General features: G+C 42.0%; 2 protein-coding genes across 2 annotated transcripts in view; one reads left to right on the top strand and one right to left on the bottom strand.

The window, feature by feature from the left end:
- Nucleotides 1–23,476, top strand: part of fra (neogenin protein frazzled) — a 138,368-nt gene that overhangs the window by 37,042 nt on the left and 77,850 nt on the right.
- Nucleotides 13,575–14,958, bottom strand: LOC141443194 (uncharacterized; the record flags this gene model as incomplete). Its single annotated transcript, XM_074108408.1, has 1 exon — nucleotides 13,575–14,958. A coding segment is annotated over exon 1 (1,278 nt), but the record flags the coding sequence as incomplete, so codon positions are not given.

Here is a 23,476-nt window from a genome sequence, read left to right on the forward strand (position 1 = left end):
AATGTTCCGGGAGCTATGCGTCATGTTGTACGACACTGATCTTAATCCTGCCCGTCTAAACATAACCCGCAGGACGTCTGCCGCGGCGGGACGCCCGGCCGGTTGACAGCTGCTGTTTACTTTGCACCTGAATCGAAGATCATCGCCATCATCATCATTATCAGCCGTAGGGCGTCCACTGCTGGGCTTATACTGCCCTCCTAAGCCAAAAGGCGCTATCTAAAAAAAATACTTTTGTTTTGAGTTATATACCTACTATTGTGTAGCTTAACACATTCTGCATCACATGTGTAAATGACAAAAAAGCGTTTTTTTTAGATAGCGCCTTTTGACTTAGGAGGGCAGTATAGGCCTCCGCCATATACCTCCAGTTGCTTAAAAAAGATAGCGTTCAATAATTTATTACTAGTGTTTACACGCGTACACGCGGCTTCGCATGCGTAAATCAAAAGATTCAGGAATTTAATTGAAATTCTGGGATTTCACAAAATTCCCGTGGGAATCCCCAAATTGGTGTATGACACCAATATACAAATATGCCATAATCATTACCATACTTAAAGCTCGTTCAGGTGGCCGTTCGAAGATTGAGAGCGTTTTCAGATTATCCGATCCGATATCGGTATCGGACGCCGATACGATCGGGGCAAGTAAAATGTATGAAATATGATCCGATATCGGATCGGATAATCTGAAAACGCTCTGACAGTTCAAGTATGAAGTACTGACTCATCAAGTAAATTATATTAATTATAAAAGTATTTCAAATCTGAAGCATGTTTTGTTCAACGACCACCCTACACTGGCATCCTACAAATCTTAAAAAAAACTAATTTGAAGTAAATAAACGGCTAACATTTATCCAAATTTATTTAAAAAACACTCCAAATTTCCATTCAAATTCGAACGCGTCATTTGGAATGATAAATGCGTGACGGAGAGGTTTCACACGTCATTTTTCACTCGAGTTATCGCCCGCTAATGAATGTTCGTCGTGATTGCGGACATCTGGTTGTGCTGAGTTATGGGACAGATGGACTGGAGAAATGATGTACATGTCACTTATACGGAAGTTAGAGTTCCAGTTGAAATATGTTTCCGTAAAATTGCCCATCAAAAAGTGGAGCAAATGTTTATAAATTCTACCCATAATATAAAGTACTACTTACCATCTACTTACAGTATTTTTCTTACTTGTAAGCTTTAATCAATAAATAAGTATCGGTTGTCTGGGAATTTTTGATTTAAAGTATAGTCCCGCCTTTGACCCTAACCTACGTATGTATGTCGACTATTATATGATCAATTAGTAGGATGTATTATTTCTATATATTGTGGCAATGCAATGTCAAAGTACCATCAGCCAAATATGTGGTCTACCAGTCTAAAGTTGATAATCGTTTGCATGTCACAAAACAAAAATGCCAATAGACGTGTCTGTCAACTTGAAAGTTCGACTTTAGCGACATATTCATTTGATAGGAACTTGTTTAAAAATTGATAGACCACTTATTTGGCTGATGGTACCTAACCTACCCTCAGCAAAAAATATCTTTTGATTCGCCTTAGCTCGTCAGTTGTTACAAGAGAATCCTAATAAAACGGTGTTTAGTTTCCGTACTATAAATCTAATTGTAACTAAACTTTACTTCGGAAACGCCATTCTTTCCGTTTGAAGTTTGTTTCTATTTCGGTATTTCAATTACGGCTAATGGAATACTGGATGACGAGCGGACAGATGGTTCATTCGAAACCACGTAAAATTTATGCCTTATTTAGATCTGTAGTCGGCAATTTTAATAAAGGAATGTAATAAAAAATAATAAAGTTTTACTTCTTACGCTTTTTAATAACGTCTTCAGACTAAGCTGTTCCCATTCTTCAGACTTTATTTGGGAAGAATTCGTCTATCGCTGGCACAATATAAAAATTAACACTTTTAATTTGGTGTTGCTAATTATATCGATAGAATCGATTTAATACGCAACGGGCTGTGCCGGTTATAATAATAACTATTTTTCTTCAACCACTATCCACCCAATGCTGAGTATAGTAGATCTCTTCCAATGCACGCCATTCCATTCGTTCATGTGCTCTTCGCATCCAGAGGCCGTATGGTCCACAGATAACAGATATGTAGAAAGAATCGGCGAAAACGATTGCGATTGCAAGTGCGTTAGACACAAGTCTTCGAAGACTGAAAGAACTGCGCAGTTCTTTCCAGCCACTCGAACAAGATTGACATTGTTGATCGTTTGAATACAAAGCACACTTAGTTGAGAACTGAAAGTAATAAAATGTCCCACAAATATAACAGGTGCAGTAAAGCAATAGTAATTTGTGTCACGGGGGAGCAAAATGGTGTATTTACGGCGAGGGCGTACATTGAATCCAGAATGTAGCGAAGGATTCTACAATAGAATCCTGAGCATAGCGAGGGATTCTAAAGTAGAATCCTGAGCGTAATGAGGGATTCAAGTGTTAACGCCCAAGATAAAAAAAAAATTTGCTCCCGAGTGGCTCATACAACTTTTCACACCGAGCATTAAGAAACTTGAAAAAATAATTCTTAATATTATTAAAGAAAAACTAGCATAGAAAATGGCGTGGCTTTACAATTATCAACTTCAAAAAATGGCATTTGCAATAAAACACTTAGAAAAGCCTCTCGTCAGGGAGGAAAACTACTACTACTTTTCTGAAGGAGAGGTGTGAAAATATTATTATGTTAGTCTGTCTGACCCTATACTACGACTTGCAAAATTCGAACTTATCTTCCTGTCCCGCTTACGCTAACATTATTTAATTCGAGAGTGAACGGGCGGTACGATAAATACGAATTTCGATATTAAATATAATGACCCGGATAACTCACGTCTTAAATCGAGTTTAGCTCAACATGTTTCGGGCTAATACGTAGCCCTTCGTTCGGCAGTGCGCGTGTTGCAGCAGCCGCTGAGTCGCGTTGCTCCGAAGACGAAGGGCTACGGATTAGCCCGAAACATGTCGAGCTAAACTCGATTTAAGACGTGAGTTATCCGGGTCATTATATTTAATATGAGTGAATCTCACGGTAGTTTCATGTTCAAAATTGCAAATCTTTACGAATTTCGATTTTGGAATCTCGTAGCAGCCCCCCTGCGCCGGCGCAGCCCGCGAGCACAATACACATAACTATATTATGTTACGTATATTGTGCTGCGAGCGTAATTACAGCGGCGTGCGGCGGATACAGACGTTTTGCTTTATGCTTTTGTTTACTAATTTTAAGCATAGATCCTTGGGAATAATAAGCATTCGTATTTCTTTAATGCATACTGACCTGAGGGGAATGTAGTCTGTTCAATATAGTATACGTCTTGTTGCACTTATTATAACCGATACAACTTCATTGCTTTTTTTTTAAATATGGCTCTGTCCATTGGTGGACGATTTTGTGTCTAGACGGTTTTGCGTATATTTATATGAGAGGTTGATGAACGATGACCATGATATCTTCAGCGTAGTTTATATTATAGGTTTAAGTTGATTTTATTTTATTTATTTTAATTTTAGTTGACATTGTTTTTATCATTCGAATTTTTTTCTACAGCGTGTATTTTTGATACTACCTCAAACTTTAAGGGCAGTTAGTGAACGCCCTATTAATCACATTTTATTATGTTTTAGTAAAAAATGACATATTATTTTCCTTACAAAATTAATTAGCACGCAATGTATCACTACGCTATACTACCTTGTTTTTATTCAAAACGTCGCACTTGTTGACGTGACAGCTGTCACAGAACGCTTCTCTCTCGTATCAAATTATTGTACGCATTACATTGCTGCTCGAAAATATTTCAAAAATTAATTCCGCTCTGCTAGTTAATTCTAAATTAACAATTTGTTTTGTTATCGGTTCACAGCACTTAAATCTTCGTCTGGTTACAGTTTGAGCTAGTATCAAAAATACACGCTGTATTATAAATTCTACAAATTCATTAAGTCATCTTGTGACACGTCAGTGTCACTCGTCGAGTTTTCTTTTTATTTGGCCAAAAACTTAACTACCAAGTCGTTTTTATCAATTATCTGAGTTATCTGTCGAAGTTAACGGCAATAAAAACACGTTCTGGAATAGGTTAGCTATTTCCCGCGCGTCTCAGGCTCAGTCTCGGCGACTGCACCCGTTCTGCATCGCTGCCTGCGTCGAAGTTCAAAGCACAAGTCGTGTGAACATCCACTAGCCAAGCTTCAGAATAGTACAAGAAAATTAGAAATTTAATTAACCTGCGTTCCATCAAAGATGCCGGAGGATGTGTTGTGAGGGATGTGTTTTTCACGAACCAATAGAAACGCTTCGTTTACCTGTCCTCGTACAGCACATCTCTGGTGGAAACAGCTGAGCGGAGCGAGGCGAGGTAAATGAGGCGTTTCTATTGGTACATGAACACATTCCTCGCGACACATCCTCGCACATCTCTGGTGGAAACGGAGCCTTTGAAAATTTAGAAATTAATTTGAGCCACAAATTATTATAAATACAATTGCTTAGATATTCATATCATAGAATAATAAATCAAATATTCTTTATTATCATATTGTTTAGTCCTTTCAATTTTATTTCAAACAATATATATACTTAATACAAGTAGCAGCTTTTTAGCAGCAGTGCTCGCACTGTTGTGTTTCGGCGTGGAGAGTATGACAGCCGGTGAAATTACTGGCACTTGAGGTATCCCATCTTAGGCCTCTAGGTTGGCAACGCATCTGCAATACCCCTGGTGTTGCAGGTGTTTATGGGCGGTGGCGATCTCTTACCTTCAGGAGACCCACTTGCTCGTTTGCCATCCAGTCGAATAAAAAAAAATACACTTTAAACTAAAACTAGATTAAAATTACATAAACTAAAACTACGTTAATTTAGTTTCAAGACAGTCAGGTTATGTTACTTTTTCCTTTCATCAGTGCGTGTGTGGTGTGTTGGTAGAGGCAAATGGACACCATGGTCTCAGTTGCTCGCGCTGCGCGGGTAGGTTAATGACATAGTGCGTCATGCTTTGGTCTCTGTAAATTTGCCGTGTATATTAGAGCCGCAGGGTTTGTGCCACACTGATGGGAAAAGGCCAGATGGACTGACTCTGGTCCCCTGGGTGAGGGGGCGTAGCTTGTTATGGGACGCGACTTGTGTGAGCACCTTTGCAGCCTCGCATCTTGGTAGTACAGCGCGGGTCGCGGGTGCTGCTGCGGAGAGTGCAGCGAGGCTTAAGCATGGCAAGTATTCAGAGCTCAAGAACAATAACGACTTTGTACCTATAGCAGTCGAGACTGCTGGGCCGTGGTGTGTCGAAGCAAAGCGTTTCATTAGGGATCTGGGGCGGCGTATGAGGGACAGGGGCGGCGACCCGCGGTCCGGTTCTTATCTGGTGCAGCGTATATCTTTAGCGATTCAGCGGGGCAATGCGGCAAGTATTTATGGTACGTTTGGGTCTGGATTGCATCGGTCCGGGGATTGCTTTGGGGTTTAGGTTAAGTTAGGTTAGACTAATGACGAAGCATGTTGCGGATCTACAATTTGTTTTGTTGACGAAGCCTGTTGCGGATATTGTTTTGTTTTTTTAATTAATTGTCACTTGTTTGTATATTGTTCTTTGTTTAACTAAAAATAAATAATTACTTTTTCCTTTTGAGGTAGAACCTTAACTTGTGCTTTACGTAAATAAATAGGTACGTTATTTTGATTATCAGTATTAGCAGTGCAAATACAGCCAAATGAATAATATTTAAAAGCCCTACTGCACACACAACCTCTTTGAAGTCTCGAGTGTCTCTCCAACCAACTCGAATGCGTAAACAATCCTACCAACCCCTAAACAACCTTTAATAGGAAAAAACACCCCTCTTACTACCCTAGTAGGGCTTAATATACCCTGCGGCTCTCCCCTCTGTTTAAAAAGACGTTTTTTAACGACCTAACAAATTAATAACGACTTATAATTGGTCGGGGCTAAGTTTTTGCAACTTGAGCTGTGTGAGGTTGGGATACGGTTGAGTTTGCCTCGGCTGCGTTTTATGAGGTCGTTTAGAGACCATTTGTAAATATTGTAGTTTTATGAGCTTAGCTTTACTTTGTATCATTATAGTGGTTAGTGATAGAGACATATGCGATGGGAAACTTTATGGGTTGATTGAATTGATAAAGAACTTGCGTAGACATTCGTTTTAGGCTCCTTTTTCACCAGAGATGTGCAAGGATGTTGATGGTTTTTCATGAAACAATAGAAATGCTTCATTTACCTAGCCTCGCACAGCACCGCTCTGGTGGAAACAGCTGAGCGGAGCGAGGTAGGTATATGAAGCGTCTCTATTGGTTCATGAAAAATAACATTCCTTCCTGGCATCATCTCTGGTGGAGACGCAGCCTTAAAGCACATAAAGTCAATGTGGCTACATTTTTTCGTTTGGCTGTCTATTCATCACATTAGTCGCTTGAACTATTTCTGATACAAAATCTGCCATCTTTTTGCCGCGTCTGAAAGTCAGCAAAACGCATTATGAGACATTTTTAGACGTGGCGTCATGACTTGTAAGACTGGCGTGCGCGACTGTTGTTCTTCAAAGTAAAAAAAGTCAAAGTGAAAATATCATTACTCAATTAAGACTTGTAACAAGCACTTATGAAAAACCTCTGTTGAGAAGGATCCGACAAGAACTCAATGAGGTATTTTTTTAAACAGATTCAGAAACATCACTTCTTTTTCAAGACAGTGTTTCTCCAACTAAGCGAAGGGGTATCAGCTGCTGGAGCTTGTCTCTGTTCCGTGCAAGCTCTTATTTAACTTGGAATACAATACAATACAATGACTTTATCGTACACCAGAAATAGTAAGCGATACAGAAAACAGGTACCTATATAAAGAGAAAATTACAAGGTAAGCAATAGACGGAATTTAAGTGTATTATCCTGAAATTCAAGACGGATGTCACTCATCACCATGGGCACTGCGCTGAGTTATTATCAATGGCAGGCCAAAATAAAATTTGACAAAGAAAATTCTTTACAGCCCTTTTTAATAGTGTGGAAAAATGTGCCTTACACATGTAGCGCTATACAAGGGGAAACAAAGGAATATGGGGCTAGCCACCAAAAACTACACTCGTTCATTTGCCAATGTGGGACGCCACACATTGGCAAGCCATGAACACACAGACCTGTACCGTCGGACCACGGCCGCAATAACATGTTATTACATACGCCCGAGACAAAGTTGAGATATTACACGGATTCTTACCAAATTGGATTCTGGGGACGCCTCGCAATTGCCCGCCTCCAGGTTACTCTGACGCGTACAGTCAGCAGAAGTAGATGGGCAGTCAAAATGATCTAAACACTCTCTTATTACTCATCTACTTCTAGGAAAGAAAGAAAATACATTTATTTACAACACAAGATACACAACAATATTATTAAGTACAAATAGACGACACGATAGATATAGTCTATGTCATTGCGGTTCACTTCTCGTGCTGACTACGATTCAACGCGCGAGACGATCGAGCAATATTTGCTTTGGATTGTATTACTCACTTTCCTCTATACTAGCTCTAGCAGTCGATTTGAAATTCAAAGCCTTAACAAAATGTATGTAGACGCTTAAGATTAGAATAATTATCATTTAGGCTGTTCAGTGTTTGCATGTTTGTCTTTAATTACCGCCCAGCCCAAACCTTATCCGCTGGCGACGAGCCAACGGTGCCCAGAATTACGTATTCTGAAGTATACCACAAAGGATAAGTTTACTTTTTTACAATCACCTGCATTCATTTGTAGAGGTAAAACAGGGGAGCGTGCAAAAATATCGCACATATACTGCCGGGCTTAGGACTATATTTCACGGGACATTTATGCAGTTTAGCGCAACCAAGTGGACACCCAGGGCTCTCCACTCAGACCGGTCTTGTGCTTTTCGGATCCACCGCGATCCCGCGATCTTAACCAGGTCGTCGCTCCATCTTGTTGGAGGCCTACCGACAGCTCTTCTCCCGGTCCGCGGACGCCATTCGAGAACCTTTTGACCCCATCGGCCATCAGTCCTGCGAGCAATCTGTCTGAGTGGAGAGCCTTGGGGGATGCCTATGTCCAGCAGTGGACAGGTGAGATACCCTTCATAGAGCTGCATACATTTTGTTGGTGGCGGGCGACTGGTTGCGCCGCCATGGTGTTCCCGGTGAAATATAGCCCTTAGAAATAGAGTCGTATCAGATATTTATGTAGATATTGGTGCTGGTGAGTGTAATTATAAGTACGTGTTGTGTAAGTACTTCGTCTAATATTTAGTTTTGAGGATTTTGATTATAGGAACGATCACACCGCTACTCAACATACGGAGACGGTACGGAACCGCAGTGCCGTGCCGTAAGCTCCACTCGTTGACTTTACCAGTATCTTATGCTTTCCACGTAAAGTTGTGACGTTCACACCACGTCAATGCGATTACGTACCGTCAGAGTACTTCGAGCAGCGGTGTGGTCGCTGCTTTATTTGACTTTCGGAACTTTCGCGGGCCTGTGACATCACGCCGTGCTAAGTGCCGCACGGCTTCTTGCTTCTACTTAAACTATAAAATTTATAGGATTAACTTATGGTGTCTTTTGAAATATTTTTCGAAGGAGGTATGAAAGAGCTGCATTCCGCGGAAGTTTTAAGTTCGCGGCGTCCAAGTGCTGGGATGATATTTCTCCTCCTACCCAAGGAGCGTCTAGTGGGTACACTTTCAAAGCGCAAGCTGAAGGAATACTTATTGACGCTCCAAAAATCCTTACACTAAACCAGCACTTTGGTTGGATACGCCAGCTTGTTGTTTTTGAAACTTACTGTTTCCTTGTTTTTACTTATTATTTATTGTAATCTATTTATTTGTTGTTTGCTTACAATTTAATCTATTTCTTTTTGTTAATTTTATTTACGTATGTATAAGTTTAGTATATTTGTGTATCATTCCGAGTCACAGACGGTTCTGACAGAAAATCAGCGCTGCTGCTCTATACTCCGTTTAATTTAAGATTTGAATTAACGGTCAAATTGTAAAACACGTTTCTCGGTATTTCGAACACAAATTGACTAAAAAATACGTACATGTACATTTATTAGCGGTATTTATTATATTTTTATTATAGAAGTTAACACAATTTTAAATAGTTTCATTGTTTAATTTAAAAACGTGTGCAAATTTTACGGAGTATAGCGCCTCAGCATAATGCTGAGTCAGCGGACGTTTCACTTTTGCGGGGACACACAAAATCGTGTATGTATTTTCATGTTTGTTTTTTTGTTTTCTTTTATTTTTGTTGTGTACGTATTCTTATTTTTAAATTTTGTTGTCTTTGTGAATGTGAATAAATGTCTTCTTTCTTTCTTTCAAAATAGTATGACCAATTTTGTATTGAAACTCACTAATACCATTTGCTCATCTCGTTAAGACTATGCAATGAGGCCGAGCTCTCGGAACATTGTTTTCGTTCCTGTCTCGCTACGAGGTCAACGCACCCGCTACGCCGTAGAGCCGCTACGGCGGTGCTACGAACTTGCCATCGCCAGGCGGTGCAACCACCAAAGTTCTCCCAGCTATACTTGATAATTATTGAACTGACAACGCAACAGTCTTTTTTTACAAGCTTTTAATTAGTTTCACCTGTCCCGTTGTCTGTCTGTTTGTAATCAAATCATGCAAGTTAAATTGACCAACTTCTTGTAGTCAGTTCGACTTGAAATTGGGAATACTTATGTACATCGCGTGACAATACAATAATCTAGGTGTGACATTCTGATAGTCCACCTAGTATCGTCTCCGCAGGACGGAACTCTTCAACGGTTAGTGGCATCGACTTGAAATTTGGTATGCAAATGTAGTTTGGGTGACAATGCAAGTACAGTCAACAAAAAGTACAGTCAGCAAAAAAAGATTGTACTTATTGAAAATGTTTTTTTTATGGTTAGGTTATATTTAATTTTAGTTTAGACTAGATGCCCGCGACACCGATCGCAAAGAATTCGTTAATCCGATGAACTTATTGTCGATGGAGGACAAAAGGAAACGTCTTGTTATCTTTTCGTATGTATAATTAAACGTCTTCTTAGTTAAATATTTGGGTTCACAAGAATAAATTTGTACACAAAATTACGGCTCGCGAGGCGCGCGCGTGCGACCGATCGGAGTTGCTAGCCGAGAGAGCGAGACATGCCGAGCGAGCGAGAAGGCATAGGTTGCGTTCTGAAATCAGAATAAGGTTCGCGCTACATACTCCCCCTCTAGCACGAATGAACGCCCACGTATTCGTGGTAGCATAACTAGAGCGCGGATAAACTAGTCTAAGTAACGCCTAGGTCTACCGCGTCTGCGTTTCTCCCGTACGGCGGGTTGGACGTCGCCGACGAAAGGAGTAAGATGCGAGGTGTGATACTTTCCCAAAAGCACCCCGTCACTAACGCGTTCGAGTAAATACGTAGTAGGACCGACAGCTTCCCGCACCCGGTAGGGGCCGTCCCTCCGAGGGATAAACTTAGCCGTCTGCCCTGTACCTGTATCGTTGGGGCCTTGAGTCTTGAGCAAGACCAGGGTACCCGGATCGTAGTCCGGTGCCGGGCGGCGCTGCCCGTCGGCGTGCGCCTTGTGCCGCGCCTGCGCGCGCTCGTGCACGTCGCGCGCGTCCAGCAGCGCGCCGGCCAGGCGCCGCAGGTACGGTGTCACGCTGCATACGGCCGTGTCGCGCTCCACGATCGCTCGCATATCGCTTGCGGCGTCGTGTGGCGCGCGAAGCTCTCTGCCGAAAGTTAAGAAAGCAGGTGAATGACCCGTACTGGCGGTGACCGCAGAGTTCATGGCGAACCTAATGGCCGGTAGGTGAGTGTCCCACGTATCGTGTTCTCGGCCGACGAGGATCGCCAGTTGCGGTTTGAGATCGCGATTCTTGCGTTCGATAGGATTGGCGGAAGGGTGGTAGAACGAGGTCAGGGCTTGCTCGATACCCATGACGTGGCAGACTTGCTGCATGATGTCGCTGACGAACTGGACACCATTGTCACTGACCAAGCGGCGCGCGACTCCGTAGCGTAGGAACACCTCTGATGTGAGCGTCTTAGCGCATTCCAGGCTAGTAGCTTGGCGTAGGGCGAAAAGTTCTACCCAGCGCGTACACACGTCCTCTGCGATCAGTATCCATCTATGTCCGTCGCCGGTCTCGGGTAAGGGTCCAAATAAATCCACAGATACGACCTCGAATCTCCTGGCGGGGGCTGGCGTCTGCAGAAGCCCCGCCGGCTTCCTGTTGTCGGCCTTGTAGCGTTGGCAAGCGACGCAGCGCTTGACGTAGTCGGTGACGAACGCCCGCATACCGGGCCAATAGAACTTGCCGGCGATGCGCCGCAGGGTGCGCTCGGCCCCGAGGTGGCCGGCGGTGGCCGCGTCGTGGTACTCCGCCATCACCTGTGTGCGCTCGTGCTCCGGGATAACGAGGCAAGCGTCGTCATCGTCGCTGTCGTCGTTCAGTGCGTAACGGTATAGAATACCGTCGGAGAGTACGTAGCCTCGGTCCGCCCACTGTCTCCCCCTAAATGGAGAGTCGTCGGATTCCAAGTCATCGATTATTTTGCGTACCTCCGGATCTTTCAGTTGATTGTCGCGTACGTCGCTGGGTGTACGCGCCGGGAAATCAACCACGGCAGAGCATAGTTCACAATCGCTCTGCGTTTCCTGCGAGCACGGCGGGCGCGAGAGAGTATCTGCGATCACATTCATTTTACCTGGAGTGTAGTCGATGCGCAGATTGAACTCCTCGAGAGTGAGGGCCCACCGCGCCAGTCTGCCACTGGGAGACTTGGTGTTCATCAGCCATCTGAGGGGTTGGTGGTCGGTCTTGACGATGACCTGTGCGCCTTCGATGTACCCTCTGAACTTGTTGACAGCCCACACGACGGCGAGCGCCTCGCGCTCGGTGGTCGTGTAATTACGCTCGGCGGCGTTCAGCTGTCGGCTCGCGTACTCGATGGGGCGCTCGTCCTGCCCCTCCCCCTGCATTAAAACAGCTCCAAGACAGTACCCGCTACTATCCGTGCGCAGCACGAAGGGTTGCGCCTCGTCAGCCTGCCTCAGGATCGGCGCCGTCGTCAGCAGCGTCTTGATAGTGTCGAAAGCTCGCTGCTGTTGCTCGCCCCAGCACCACACGCTGTCCTTTTTCAGAAGGTTGGTGAGCGGCCGGGCGACGTCGGCGTAGCCGGGAATAAATCTCCGGAACCAGCTGGAAGTTTGTAAGAAACATTTCAGATGTTTGGCGTTTTGTGGCAGAGGCATGGCAGTGATTGCTGAGGTTTTGTCTGGATCCATGTGGATACCACCAGGGACGATAACATGTCCCAAAAATTTTACTGACTGGCATGCAAAGCAGCTTTTGTTACGGTTCACTCGCAGGTTGAACTTAGCCAGTCGGGTGAAAACAGTTTTTAGATCCTTTAGATGTGTCTGAAAGTCTGGTGATAACACAATAATATCATCCAGATATGCTAGCACTGTACTCGCTAGGTCTAGATTGGCCTTAAACCTATCAATGAGTCTCTGGAAGGTGGCTCCCGAGTTTCGAAGACCCATTGGCATTCGAATAAACCTATAAGTGCCCATCGGTGTGATGAAACATGTTTTGTCACGGTCGGCAGGGTCTACATTGACTTGAAAGTAGCCAGACCGCAGGTCGAGGGTGGTCATGTAGTTGCTAGTTTTAGCTGCATGTAGTATGTCTTCGATTCTTGGTAATGGGTACCTGTCAGGTTCGGTCACCTCATTCAGTTTTCTATAATCAATACAAAGACGCATACCTCCATCCTTCTTCGGTACCATGACAACATTCGCAGCCCATGGTGACTCGCACTCTTCAATCACACTGGCAGTGAGTAGCTTATCCAGTTCATCTTTCAGGGCGGCTCTCCTGTTCTGGGACATCCTGAAGGGTTGGCAGGCAATAGGCTGCTGGTCCTCGCTGACTTTGATGTGATGAGTAGCAAAGTCAGTGGCCGGACCCTCTGTTGCAAATCGCTCCTCACTGTTACAAATTAATCGATTAAGTTCTGATCTTTCAACAGATGACAAAGTGTGACCTTCATCACCTCTCAACACTAATGAGTTGGTATCAGTTTGCATTAGATCAGAGTAATAAGGTGTCAACTGGAAGGATTCAACAAATGTAAACATCTGGTTTGGGGCATTTTGAAAGGAAAAACAGCACTGAGGGATGTTTACAATTATTCCTGCATTTAAAATGAAGTCACGGCCCAGTAAGGTTCTACACTGACTGTCAGGAAAAACAAGAAAATCTACTAAAGCCTCGCGATCTCCAATAGTGACTGACACTTGAGCGGTAAGAATATCACGTACCTTGTTAGATCCATCAGCCAAACCTACTGTCCTCCGCGTCGGCGTGAACTCGACACCAGAATTCACCAGAAGCTTGTGAAGAGCCGGACTAGCCACGCTCTGCGAAGCACCAGTGTCCAAAATAGCGACGCCCTTGCGCCCCGCGATAGTGACGTCCACTAGCGGGCGTGAGCTGTCGATGCTTTCTAAAGTGTTCAATGACTGAAGATCAGCTGTTGACGACGTAGTAGGCCTATTAGTATTGCAAGTATCACACCTCGATCTCACTACCCCTGGTCGATTACAACCGTAACATTTAATAGCGGACCTAGTATCGCTACTGTCACCATTAACCGTTTTACTCGTTTCTTTAGCCTGAATTTTCCGACACTCGGTTACAATATGACCGAAACTTTTACAATAACTACAACGCGGACGAGAAGTTTTAAATTTAAGCTCGCTCGCGCTAGGAGAGGCGTTGATCGGCGAAGGACTGGCAGCGATAACAGCGGCAACGTCGCGGTCGTGCGGTTTGACAGATGCGCCGCGCGGCGGTTGCGCGGGAATTTTAATTTGGCTGTTATCACTGTTACTAGGAATTTTAACACTAGCAGATCCTACCTCGATCCTCGCTTCCTCGGCATCTCTCGCTTTCATTAATAACGATTCGACGTCGTTTACAGATTCGCGCGGCACACTTTTACGCACTTTACGATTCAACAATCCATACACTATATCTAATTGCAATCTAATGTCTATTTCGTAAGGGAACTTTGCGAATGTGGCGCGTATGCGGGATATGAAGGTTTCCGCGCGCTCGTCGTTTTGTTCTGAAGCGAAGATGTCCCGGAGTAGTTTGTATGCTGGGCGCGGGGCTCCGTACATCGCTCGCATGCGGGTCGTAGCCTCCGCCCACGTCTTCACGTTGCTTTTTACGCCGCGCCACCACGTAGCGGCGTCGTCGGTGAACAGCATCGTGAGCCCCCTCAGGGCATGCTCTTCACTGATGTTCATGCATTCGACGAACATTTCAACTGCGTCGATGAAGGATTCGATCCTGTCTGCATTGGCGCTGCCGCGGCCGTCGAAACGCGCTGTACATTTAGCCATGTTTCCCGTAGCAACAGCGATGGATGGCGAGGGCGCCGGAGGCGTCGCTTCGCGGCTGAATGTGGGCGCGGGAACTGGGTTGATGGCGGCAGCGTGTTGCATCGCGTTGCGCATTACGCTCGACAGTAAACTCGATAGTTGCTCTTCGGTAATTGCAATCGTATTAGATTCCTTTGCGGTCTCGTTTCTTGTAAAAGCGCGCGAGTTTGGGGAAGTGGGCGCGCCGTCGGCGCGCGAAGCCCCGTCGTCTTCTCCGGAATGAAAATCCTCGGCATCTTCGCCCTCGCGCTGATGTTGACCGGCTTCGCGGCATTGCTTCCTGGTTTTCATAGCGGTTGAATTAGGCGGATAGGTATCCATCACCGAATATTCCGAGAACTCGCTCGAGGAAGATGGCGTCGTGTCGATTTCGTGTGAAATTTTCTTGGCTTCTAGTTGGGCGCCATTGTCGATGGAGGACAAAAGGAAACGTCTTGTTATCTTTTCGTATGTATAATTAAACGTCTTCTTAGTTAAATATTTGGGTTCACAAGAATAAATTTGTACACAAAATTACGGCTCGCGAGGCGCGCGCGTGCGACCGATCGGAGTTGCTAGTCGAGAGAGCGAGAGATGCCGAGCGAGCGAGAAGGCATAGGTTGCGTTCTGAAATCAAAATAAGGTTCGCGCTACATTATTCTTTTCGCCATCCCGCGGGAAAACTATCCGTTGCCCGAATTTAATCTAAATCGGTTTAGCGGTTTAGACGTGATGAGGTAACAAACAAACAGACTTATAAACCTTCGCATTTATAATATTAGTGGGATGGATATTATCTGCTGCTATAAATTGCACTAGGTACCTGCTGAAATCTAGTCTTAACTCCTATCACTCTGTTGAAAACGGTTGCGTGGAAAAGATCGCTCTACAGTCAGCATAAGGCCGTCTATTGCTTACTACACGTGTGTACACCCCGACATTGTACTTGTGTGTGACCTCAACTCTGGTGGCACAACCTTATCGTGGTATTGAATAAAGAGCCATTGTATACGCATGTATATATGACATAATTTATCCGTATCTTATGATGGTAAACACTCGGTAAAGGACATTCTTGGTCGACTGTACTACCCCCCCCCCCCTTACGTATGCGACTGACAACGTGACTTGACACAATGTCAATCAGTAATTAATTAATTACTTAACGCCGCGCCTCGCTGACAGTTTGTAATTAATCGTAGGGAAACTTCGATCACACCTATTTTGAAGTCGGTTAAGAATATATTAATTCTAAATGATGCGAACACTGATAATCATGACATAAACCATTGGAGTTCTCTTTTTAAATCTTTGATTTTGGTTGGCATCCACCTTTATGAAAAATGCAAATGGCGCCCGCCGCCATTTAATACGAATTATTTTGACATTTGTCACGCTTGCGATTGGTTAAATAACTAGATGAGCCATTAACAGCAATATTTTAACGTAAAACGGACCTCACGATAGCAACGCCATCTAGCGACATTTCGCCTGTCCAAAGACCCTCATTTGGGATTCATTTGCGTGTGTGAATTTGAAAAATGTTTTTTAAATCTCTTCCTATAGTAAGATAATTTTAATATAATGTAAATGGATTTATTACATAAATAAGCAATGACTATTTGACGATTTACGCGTGGAATAAATTACGAAATTCGATTTGGCCCCGCAATCTTAAACATGACACTTTGACAGTGGCATGAGTGTCATTCTTGACAGTTTACCACTTCTCTACAGATAAAAAGTAAAATAATGCTGGTGCTCAACTGCTCAACATACGAATCGAGATCAAATTAACGAAATGAGGGCTATCGCGTATGAATTCGCCACTAGTGGCGCTAGTGTAGCGTGAGGTCTCCGAAATGTCAAATCTCATAGTTTTTGGGTGAGCTACGCGGGTTTATTTATAATTAGAATATTTTTGTGAATATTTTGCAATATCTGAAATTAATTATGGCAAATATGCGTTCCGGGGCAATGAATGTCTGTGTTTTGAGACAGTTTTGTCTCTTGGAAACCTTTGTCCTCCCTTTTTTCCGAACAAAACGGGGACTATGCAACACTGTGGCATGCTCGATATTTTTATGGTACGGTTTTAAGGTGTATTAAATATGATTTTAATCTAAACTTTGTTTTCACACCCGTAAAAACAGACTTTGAAAGCCATACTTAAAAACCTCACGCACAGTGCGCCATCTAGTGAGACAAAAAACGATAGCCCTCATTGCGTTGGTGTGGCTGAACTAGATTAAACTATGACGTGGACGTCATCAACCATAATATTTTCAATATTTTTTATATAAAGTAACGATTTATATGAACAAATATTGAAACTGGTCTCTTATAATCCACTTTTCATAGATACAAATAAACAATAAAAAGCGTGGGTATTTTTATATACCTACTTAATCCCAATTCATCACGTGTAGTGGGCATTTGTGGTTTACCAGTTCGTCCCGTGCACCTCGATACAGTAACCAGATTATCTTCAGAAGCACCGACATCATGAGCCATCGTTACCTCTATTGTATCTCACAATGCGTCATTAAGGAGCCAATATCGGGTCGTTGCTCTGAGTATTCAATTGCTAATCATAAATAAACCAAGGCACTGATTGGTAGACGCTATTTTATCCAGTACTTAGAAAATTCTTATTTACGGAAAAAATAAGTTTGAGCAAACTATGAATAGATACCTATAACAAAAGTGTGCATATTTATTGATTTTAAGATACATCTGATACCCGTGTGGTGTCGGGTTAGAATAACACCTCTCCATTTCTTCTGTGGATGTCGTATGTCGTAAGAGGCGACTGAGGATATAGGTTAGGTTAAGGTATACCGTAGGCGACAGGCTAGCAACCTGTCATTATTGTACCGTTTTGGTCATTGTCAAAGTTTAAACCTAAAACCTTGTTGGCAATGATGGTTTTTCTGAAAGCGCTAGTGAAAGAAAAAGAGAAAGAGTGTAAAAAAGTTCTCTGCAATTTATACATAGACTCTACTTTTCATTTCTATTGCGTGAAATTAAACAAGTTTATTTAGCACCTTATATTTTTCATGCATTGCTGTTTCTATAATAATATTTTATTAATTCCAAAAGATTTTCGGAAGAAGAAAATACGGTTACGAATTTATATGATAAAATTATAGAAACTTAAAACTTAGTATAAACTATTTAAATGTAACTAACTAAATTGAATAGGTATTGTCACATCCTCTTAGATCAAATAACTCTACAAACTCGTAACTTTGGCACCTATTTTAGGTTGCGGTTTCAACTTCAAACCGTAGGTATACAATCTTGACTTTTAGACTTACACCTACCGAAGTTCACGTAAACAACATAACTGATTCAACCAACGAAAAACATAAAGAAAACAGGATTTCGCACAAAATACAAAGCAAACAAAAGTCAAGATATACGTAGCGAAGCGACCATCGCCAACGCAAAAGGTTGCGAGTCAAAATAAACTCAGCTTTATCCCATATACTCAAAGCTTAACTGTATTATGCCTCGCTAAGTAAATTTCGCAGTATTTTTAATGAAAATGAGTCCATGTTTCGAAGGAATAAAGTCTTGTTTTGTTTTGTTTCCGTAGTAGGGAATAAAGTTTGAAGAGTGTTAAATTTTAAAGTCAATATGGTAACCGTTCGGGCGCTCTGTTGGTTTGGAGTTGTTGGCGGCAGGAGGCGCCTCTGTGACCCGGAAACCTAATAAACTGTTACTTAAGAATCATCATCATCCCAGCCAATGTCCCTCTGCAGGGTACACGCCTCCTCTCACAATCTCGTTACATATTAAACGACCAAGACCAGAGAACAAACATTCGTATTATTCACAAAAAATTATGTCTGCAGGGCTACTACGAAACTAGAAACTCGAAGTTCGTATCGTACCGTCCCTCTCGCTCTCGTATTAAATAGTATAAGTGTCGTAGCCCTGCTGCCCCGACCGGGGAACGAGCCCGGGACCTCAAGCTTTATAGTCAGGTTCTCTTTATCACTTGGCTATCCAGTCGTTAATTATCTTGTTATCTGTTAATTTTATGTACGACTAGCTTTTGCCTGCGGCTTCGCCTGCGTGGAATTCGGTTATCGCGCGCTGTTCCCTCGGGAACTGTGCATTTTTCCGGGATAAAAAGTAGCCTATGTCACTCTCTGGCCCATAACTATCTCTATGCCAAAAATCAACAACAAAGACGGACAAACATACACACAAACACACACACTTTCGCATTTATAATATTAGTATATGGATAAAGAGTTTTACAATACTATTGTAGTAGTATTCTACTGACCTTAGAAATATAGTCGTATCAAATATTATAGGTATCTATATGCACGCTTGTGTCAGATATTGATAGTGACTTCGGACGGGTTGAACAGCTGTCCTATATTCAACGACAGTACTGCCTAAGACGGCATCTGACCTAATTAAATAGTCATTATATCACTCAACTAATGGACCCCCCCCCCATCCGATGGTGGCAGCTCTTAATTAATGACGCGGCAGTTTCACGGACAGTGACTGCGCATCTCTGCTAATTATTATTTCTATATTGTTGCAAGAGCTTTTTAAAAGTACTTTAACCTAATAATCTAAACCAGGGGTGGCCAACTTGATTAGACCCAAGATCTACTGTTCACTGACGAAACCATGTGCGATCTTCCAATTACATACTTCTTGAAATCTTAAATGAAACAGAATAGTTCAGTATTTATTATTTTTACTAGCTTTTGCCCGCGACTTCGTCCGCGTGGAATAGTAACTTTGGAAAGTGTTTAAGTTATTTAGGGTACCTATTCTGCCAATAATAGCACATAGAAACCTCTACGGTTTACTGAAAATAAGCTATTTTAATACATGCTTTATATCTAAACTATTTTTTTTTTGTTCTTCCATTCGTTCTAAAACATAAATATTTTGCGGGTAGCCATATTTTAGCAATACGACGTGTATTCTACCCTGCCAACACAAAAGGACTAATTCTTCATAGTGAACTCTTGACATCTTACGTCCTTTATTGTAAGTTAGGAGGGTAGGATTATAATTAAGACGTCATTCTTACTAAGCATAGCTACACATAAATTTGTTTGGAATTCCTTAAGAACTTTCATCCCCATATTTTCAAGTATGAAAAATGTCGAAATGTGAAAAGAGCCGGAACAAATGTTTTTTAGGGTTCCGTACCTCAAAAGGAAAAAATGGAACCCTTAGACCCTATATCCCGTAAACGCGCGGAGTATGTATCGAGTTGAAATTAAACCCTAAACTCAGGTCAATAGTCCGGAAGCTGTGAAAAAATCGAACTTCTAAGTTAACGCAATCAAAAGCTACAGTCATTAAAAAAGTGTTTCCATACAAATCGCCTTAACTGAAAAAGGTTTAGGGTACTTCCGGCTGTCCTATTAGCAATTTTTTCCTAACACTGGATATTCATTCATAAATACCTACGTACGGAACCCTTGATGCGCGAGTCTGAGTCGAATTTAACCAGTTTTTTTTGTTCTTATCGAATACCTAAACATAAAGATTCATCGATTTATCTTTGATAATGACGACGTTCCATATAAGTTTTCATCCCCTATTTCATCCCCTCGCAGGTAAAATTTTCAAAAACGCTTGAACAAATATCTATTTTATTTTTTATAAGTGCCCAAATGCAAAGTTTCATAAAGTACAATCGATTTATATTCGACAATGACGACCTTCATATAAACTTTCATCCCCTATTTCACCCTCACACAGGAAGAATTTTAAAAAACGCGCGAACAAATATCTATTTATCTCCTACTAGCTTTTGCCCGCGACTTCGTCCGCGTGGAATAGTAACTTTGGAAAGTGTTTAAGTTATTTAGGGTACCTATTCTGCCAATAATAGCACATAGAAACCTCTACGGTTTACTGAAAATAAGCTATTTTAATACATGCTTTATATCTAAACTATTTTTTTTTTGTTCTTCCATTCGTTCTAAAACATAAATATTTTGCGGGTAGCCATATTTTAGCAATACGACGTGTATTCTACCCTGCCAACACAAAAGGACTAATTCTTCATAGTGAACTCTTGACATCTTACGTCCTTTATTGTAAGTTAGGAGGGTAGGATTATAATTAAGACGTCATTCTTACTAAGCATAGCTACACATAAATTTGTTTGGAATTCCTTAAGAACTTTCATCCCCATATTTTCAAGTATGAAAAATGTCGAAATGTGAAAAGAGCCGGAACAAATGTTTTTTAGGGTTCCGTACCTCAAAAGGAAAAAAATGGAACCCTTAGACCCTATATCCCGTAAACGCGCGGAGTATGTATCGAGTTGAAATTAAAACCCTAAACTCAGGTCAATAGTCCCGGAAGCTGTGAAAAAATCGAACTTCTAAGTTAACGCAATCAAAAGCTACAGTCATTAAAAAAGTGTTTCCATACAAATCGCCTTAACTGAAAAAGGTTTAGGGTACTTCCGGCTGTCCTAGAAACTTGGAATTTTGTATAAAGGTAGCTCTATTAGCAATTTTTTTCCTAACACTGGATATTCATTCATAAATACCTACGTACGGAACCCTTGATGCGCGAGTCTGAGTCGAATTTAACCAGTTTTTTTTGTTCTTATCGAATACCTAAACATAAAGATTCATCGATTTATCTTTGATAATGACGACGTTCCATATAAGTTTTCATCCCCTATTTCATCCCCTCGCAGGTAAAATTTTCAAAAACGCTTGAACAAATATCTATTTTATTTTTTATAAGTGCCCAAATGCAAAGTTTCATAAAGTACAATCGATTTATATTCGACAATGACGACCTTCATATAAACTTTCATCCCCTATTTCACCCTCACACAGGAAGAATTTTAAAAAACGCGCGAACAAATATCTATTTATCTCTTATCACGTGCCCAAATGCCAAGTTTCACAAAGAACCATCGATTTATCTTCGACAATGACGATCTTTATATATAAACTTTCATCCCCTATTTCACCCCCATACAGGAAGAATTTAAAAAAACGCGCGAAAAATGTCTATTTATCTCTTAATCACGTGCCGAAATGGCAAGTTTAATAAAGACTCATCGATTTATCTTCGATAATGACGACCTTCCATATGAACTTTCATCACCTATTTCATCCCCCCACAGGTCGAATTTTCAAAAAAGCTCTTACAAATACCGACTTATTTTTTATTAAGTTCCTAAATGCCAAGTTACATGGTTTTATCTTCGACAGCGACGAACTTCCACCATATAAACTTTCATCCCCTATTTCAACCCCTTAAAGCCTCTTTTTCGCGATAAAACATAGCCTATGTTCTTTCCCATGGTCTATTCTATCTCTGTACGAAATTTCATCCAAATCGGTTCAGCGGTTTTGGCGTGAAAGCGTAACAGACAGACAGACAGACAGACAGACAGACAGACAGAGTTACTTTCGCATTTATAATATTAGTATGGATAGTATGGATCACGTGCCCAAATGCCAAGTTTCACAAAGAACCATCGATTTATCTTCGACAATGACGATCTTTATATATAAACTTTCATCCCCTATTTCACCCCCATACAGGAAGAATTTAAAAAAACGCGCGAAAAAATGTCTATTTATCTCTTAATCACGTGCCGAAATGGCAAGTTTAATAAAGACTCATCGATTTATCTTCGATAATGACGACCTTCCATATGAACTTTCATCCCCTATTTCATCCCCCCACAGGTCGAATTTTCAAAAAAGCTCTTACAAATACCGACTTATTTTTTATTAAGTTCCTAAATGCCAAGTTACATGGTTTTATCTTCGACAGCGACGAACTTCCACCATATAAACTTTCATCCCCTATTTCAACCCCTTAAAGCCTCTTTTTCGCGATAAAACATAGCCTATGTTCTTTCCCATGGTCTATTCTATCTCTGTACGAAATTTCATCCAAATCGGTTCAGCGGTTTTGGCGTGAAAGCGTAACAGACAGACAGACAGACAGACAGACAGACAGACAGAGTTACTTTCGCATTTATAATATTAGTATGGATTTACTTTATTGACCACAAATGTCAGTTAACTGTAAAACTTTAGTATCGTCCCTCTCTCGTACGAATCCTGTCGTCGTCGAAATTCGTTTGTTAAAAAAATGATCTAGTGCCTCGTGGAATGTGGAATCAAGAAGACGCTGCAGCTGCTTCAGGTAGAGTCGGGTAGCAGGTAACCCAGATGGGCTACTACGAAACTCGCAAATCGAAGTTCGTATCGCACCGTCCCTTTCACTCGCGTATTAAATGACATGAGCGGGACGGCAACATACCTACGAAGTTCGAGTTTTGCACTTCGTGGTATAGGGCCGGTGGAAGGTAAGACTGGCCAGCTCGAAGAAGTCCAGTAGCCTATTATTAGCAGGGTGAGTGTACTTTTGAATCACACAAGGCTGTCTTTCGCTGTAGTACAGTCCGCGTTTAAAACCTCTCACAGAAACTTGAGCTAAGAGATCGAGTGAGATTAAATCTCAGATCTCCTACAGTGGTTAACTTTTGACGGTCACAACATTCCAATCTTGCCCCTCAGTCTAGACAGTGTTTGCGCGGTGCATACAGATAACGGATAACACTGCGTCTGCGCCGGTGCACGCGGGACGGTTTACGACCCATACACAAACATAAACACCTTGAGGGTGCCTTGTTTGATTAAGTTACCTTATCATGACACTCGGAGCCCTGAACTGAAATGAAAAACTTTAAGGGTAAGGCCAAAATATTGAAATATTGATTGATTGATTTTTTGAGCTGTGATGTCATCGTCTTCATCATCATCATCATCAGAAAGACGTCCACTGTTGGACATAGGCCTCCCCCAAAGTTGTGAAGAGTTCTGATGTGAGTCGCGTAAATTCTGCTGCATTCGGTTTTATGCACGGCGACGCAAAATGAGTTTTACACAAATAGGACTTTTGTATGAAATCATAACCTTAACCTAACC

Source organism: Choristoneura fumiferana, chromosome 27 (genome assembly GCF_025370935.1).
Source record: "Choristoneura fumiferana chromosome 27, NRCan_CFum_1, whole genome shotgun sequence".
NCBI lineage: Eukaryota > Metazoa > Arthropoda > Insecta > Lepidoptera > Tortricidae > Choristoneura > Choristoneura fumiferana.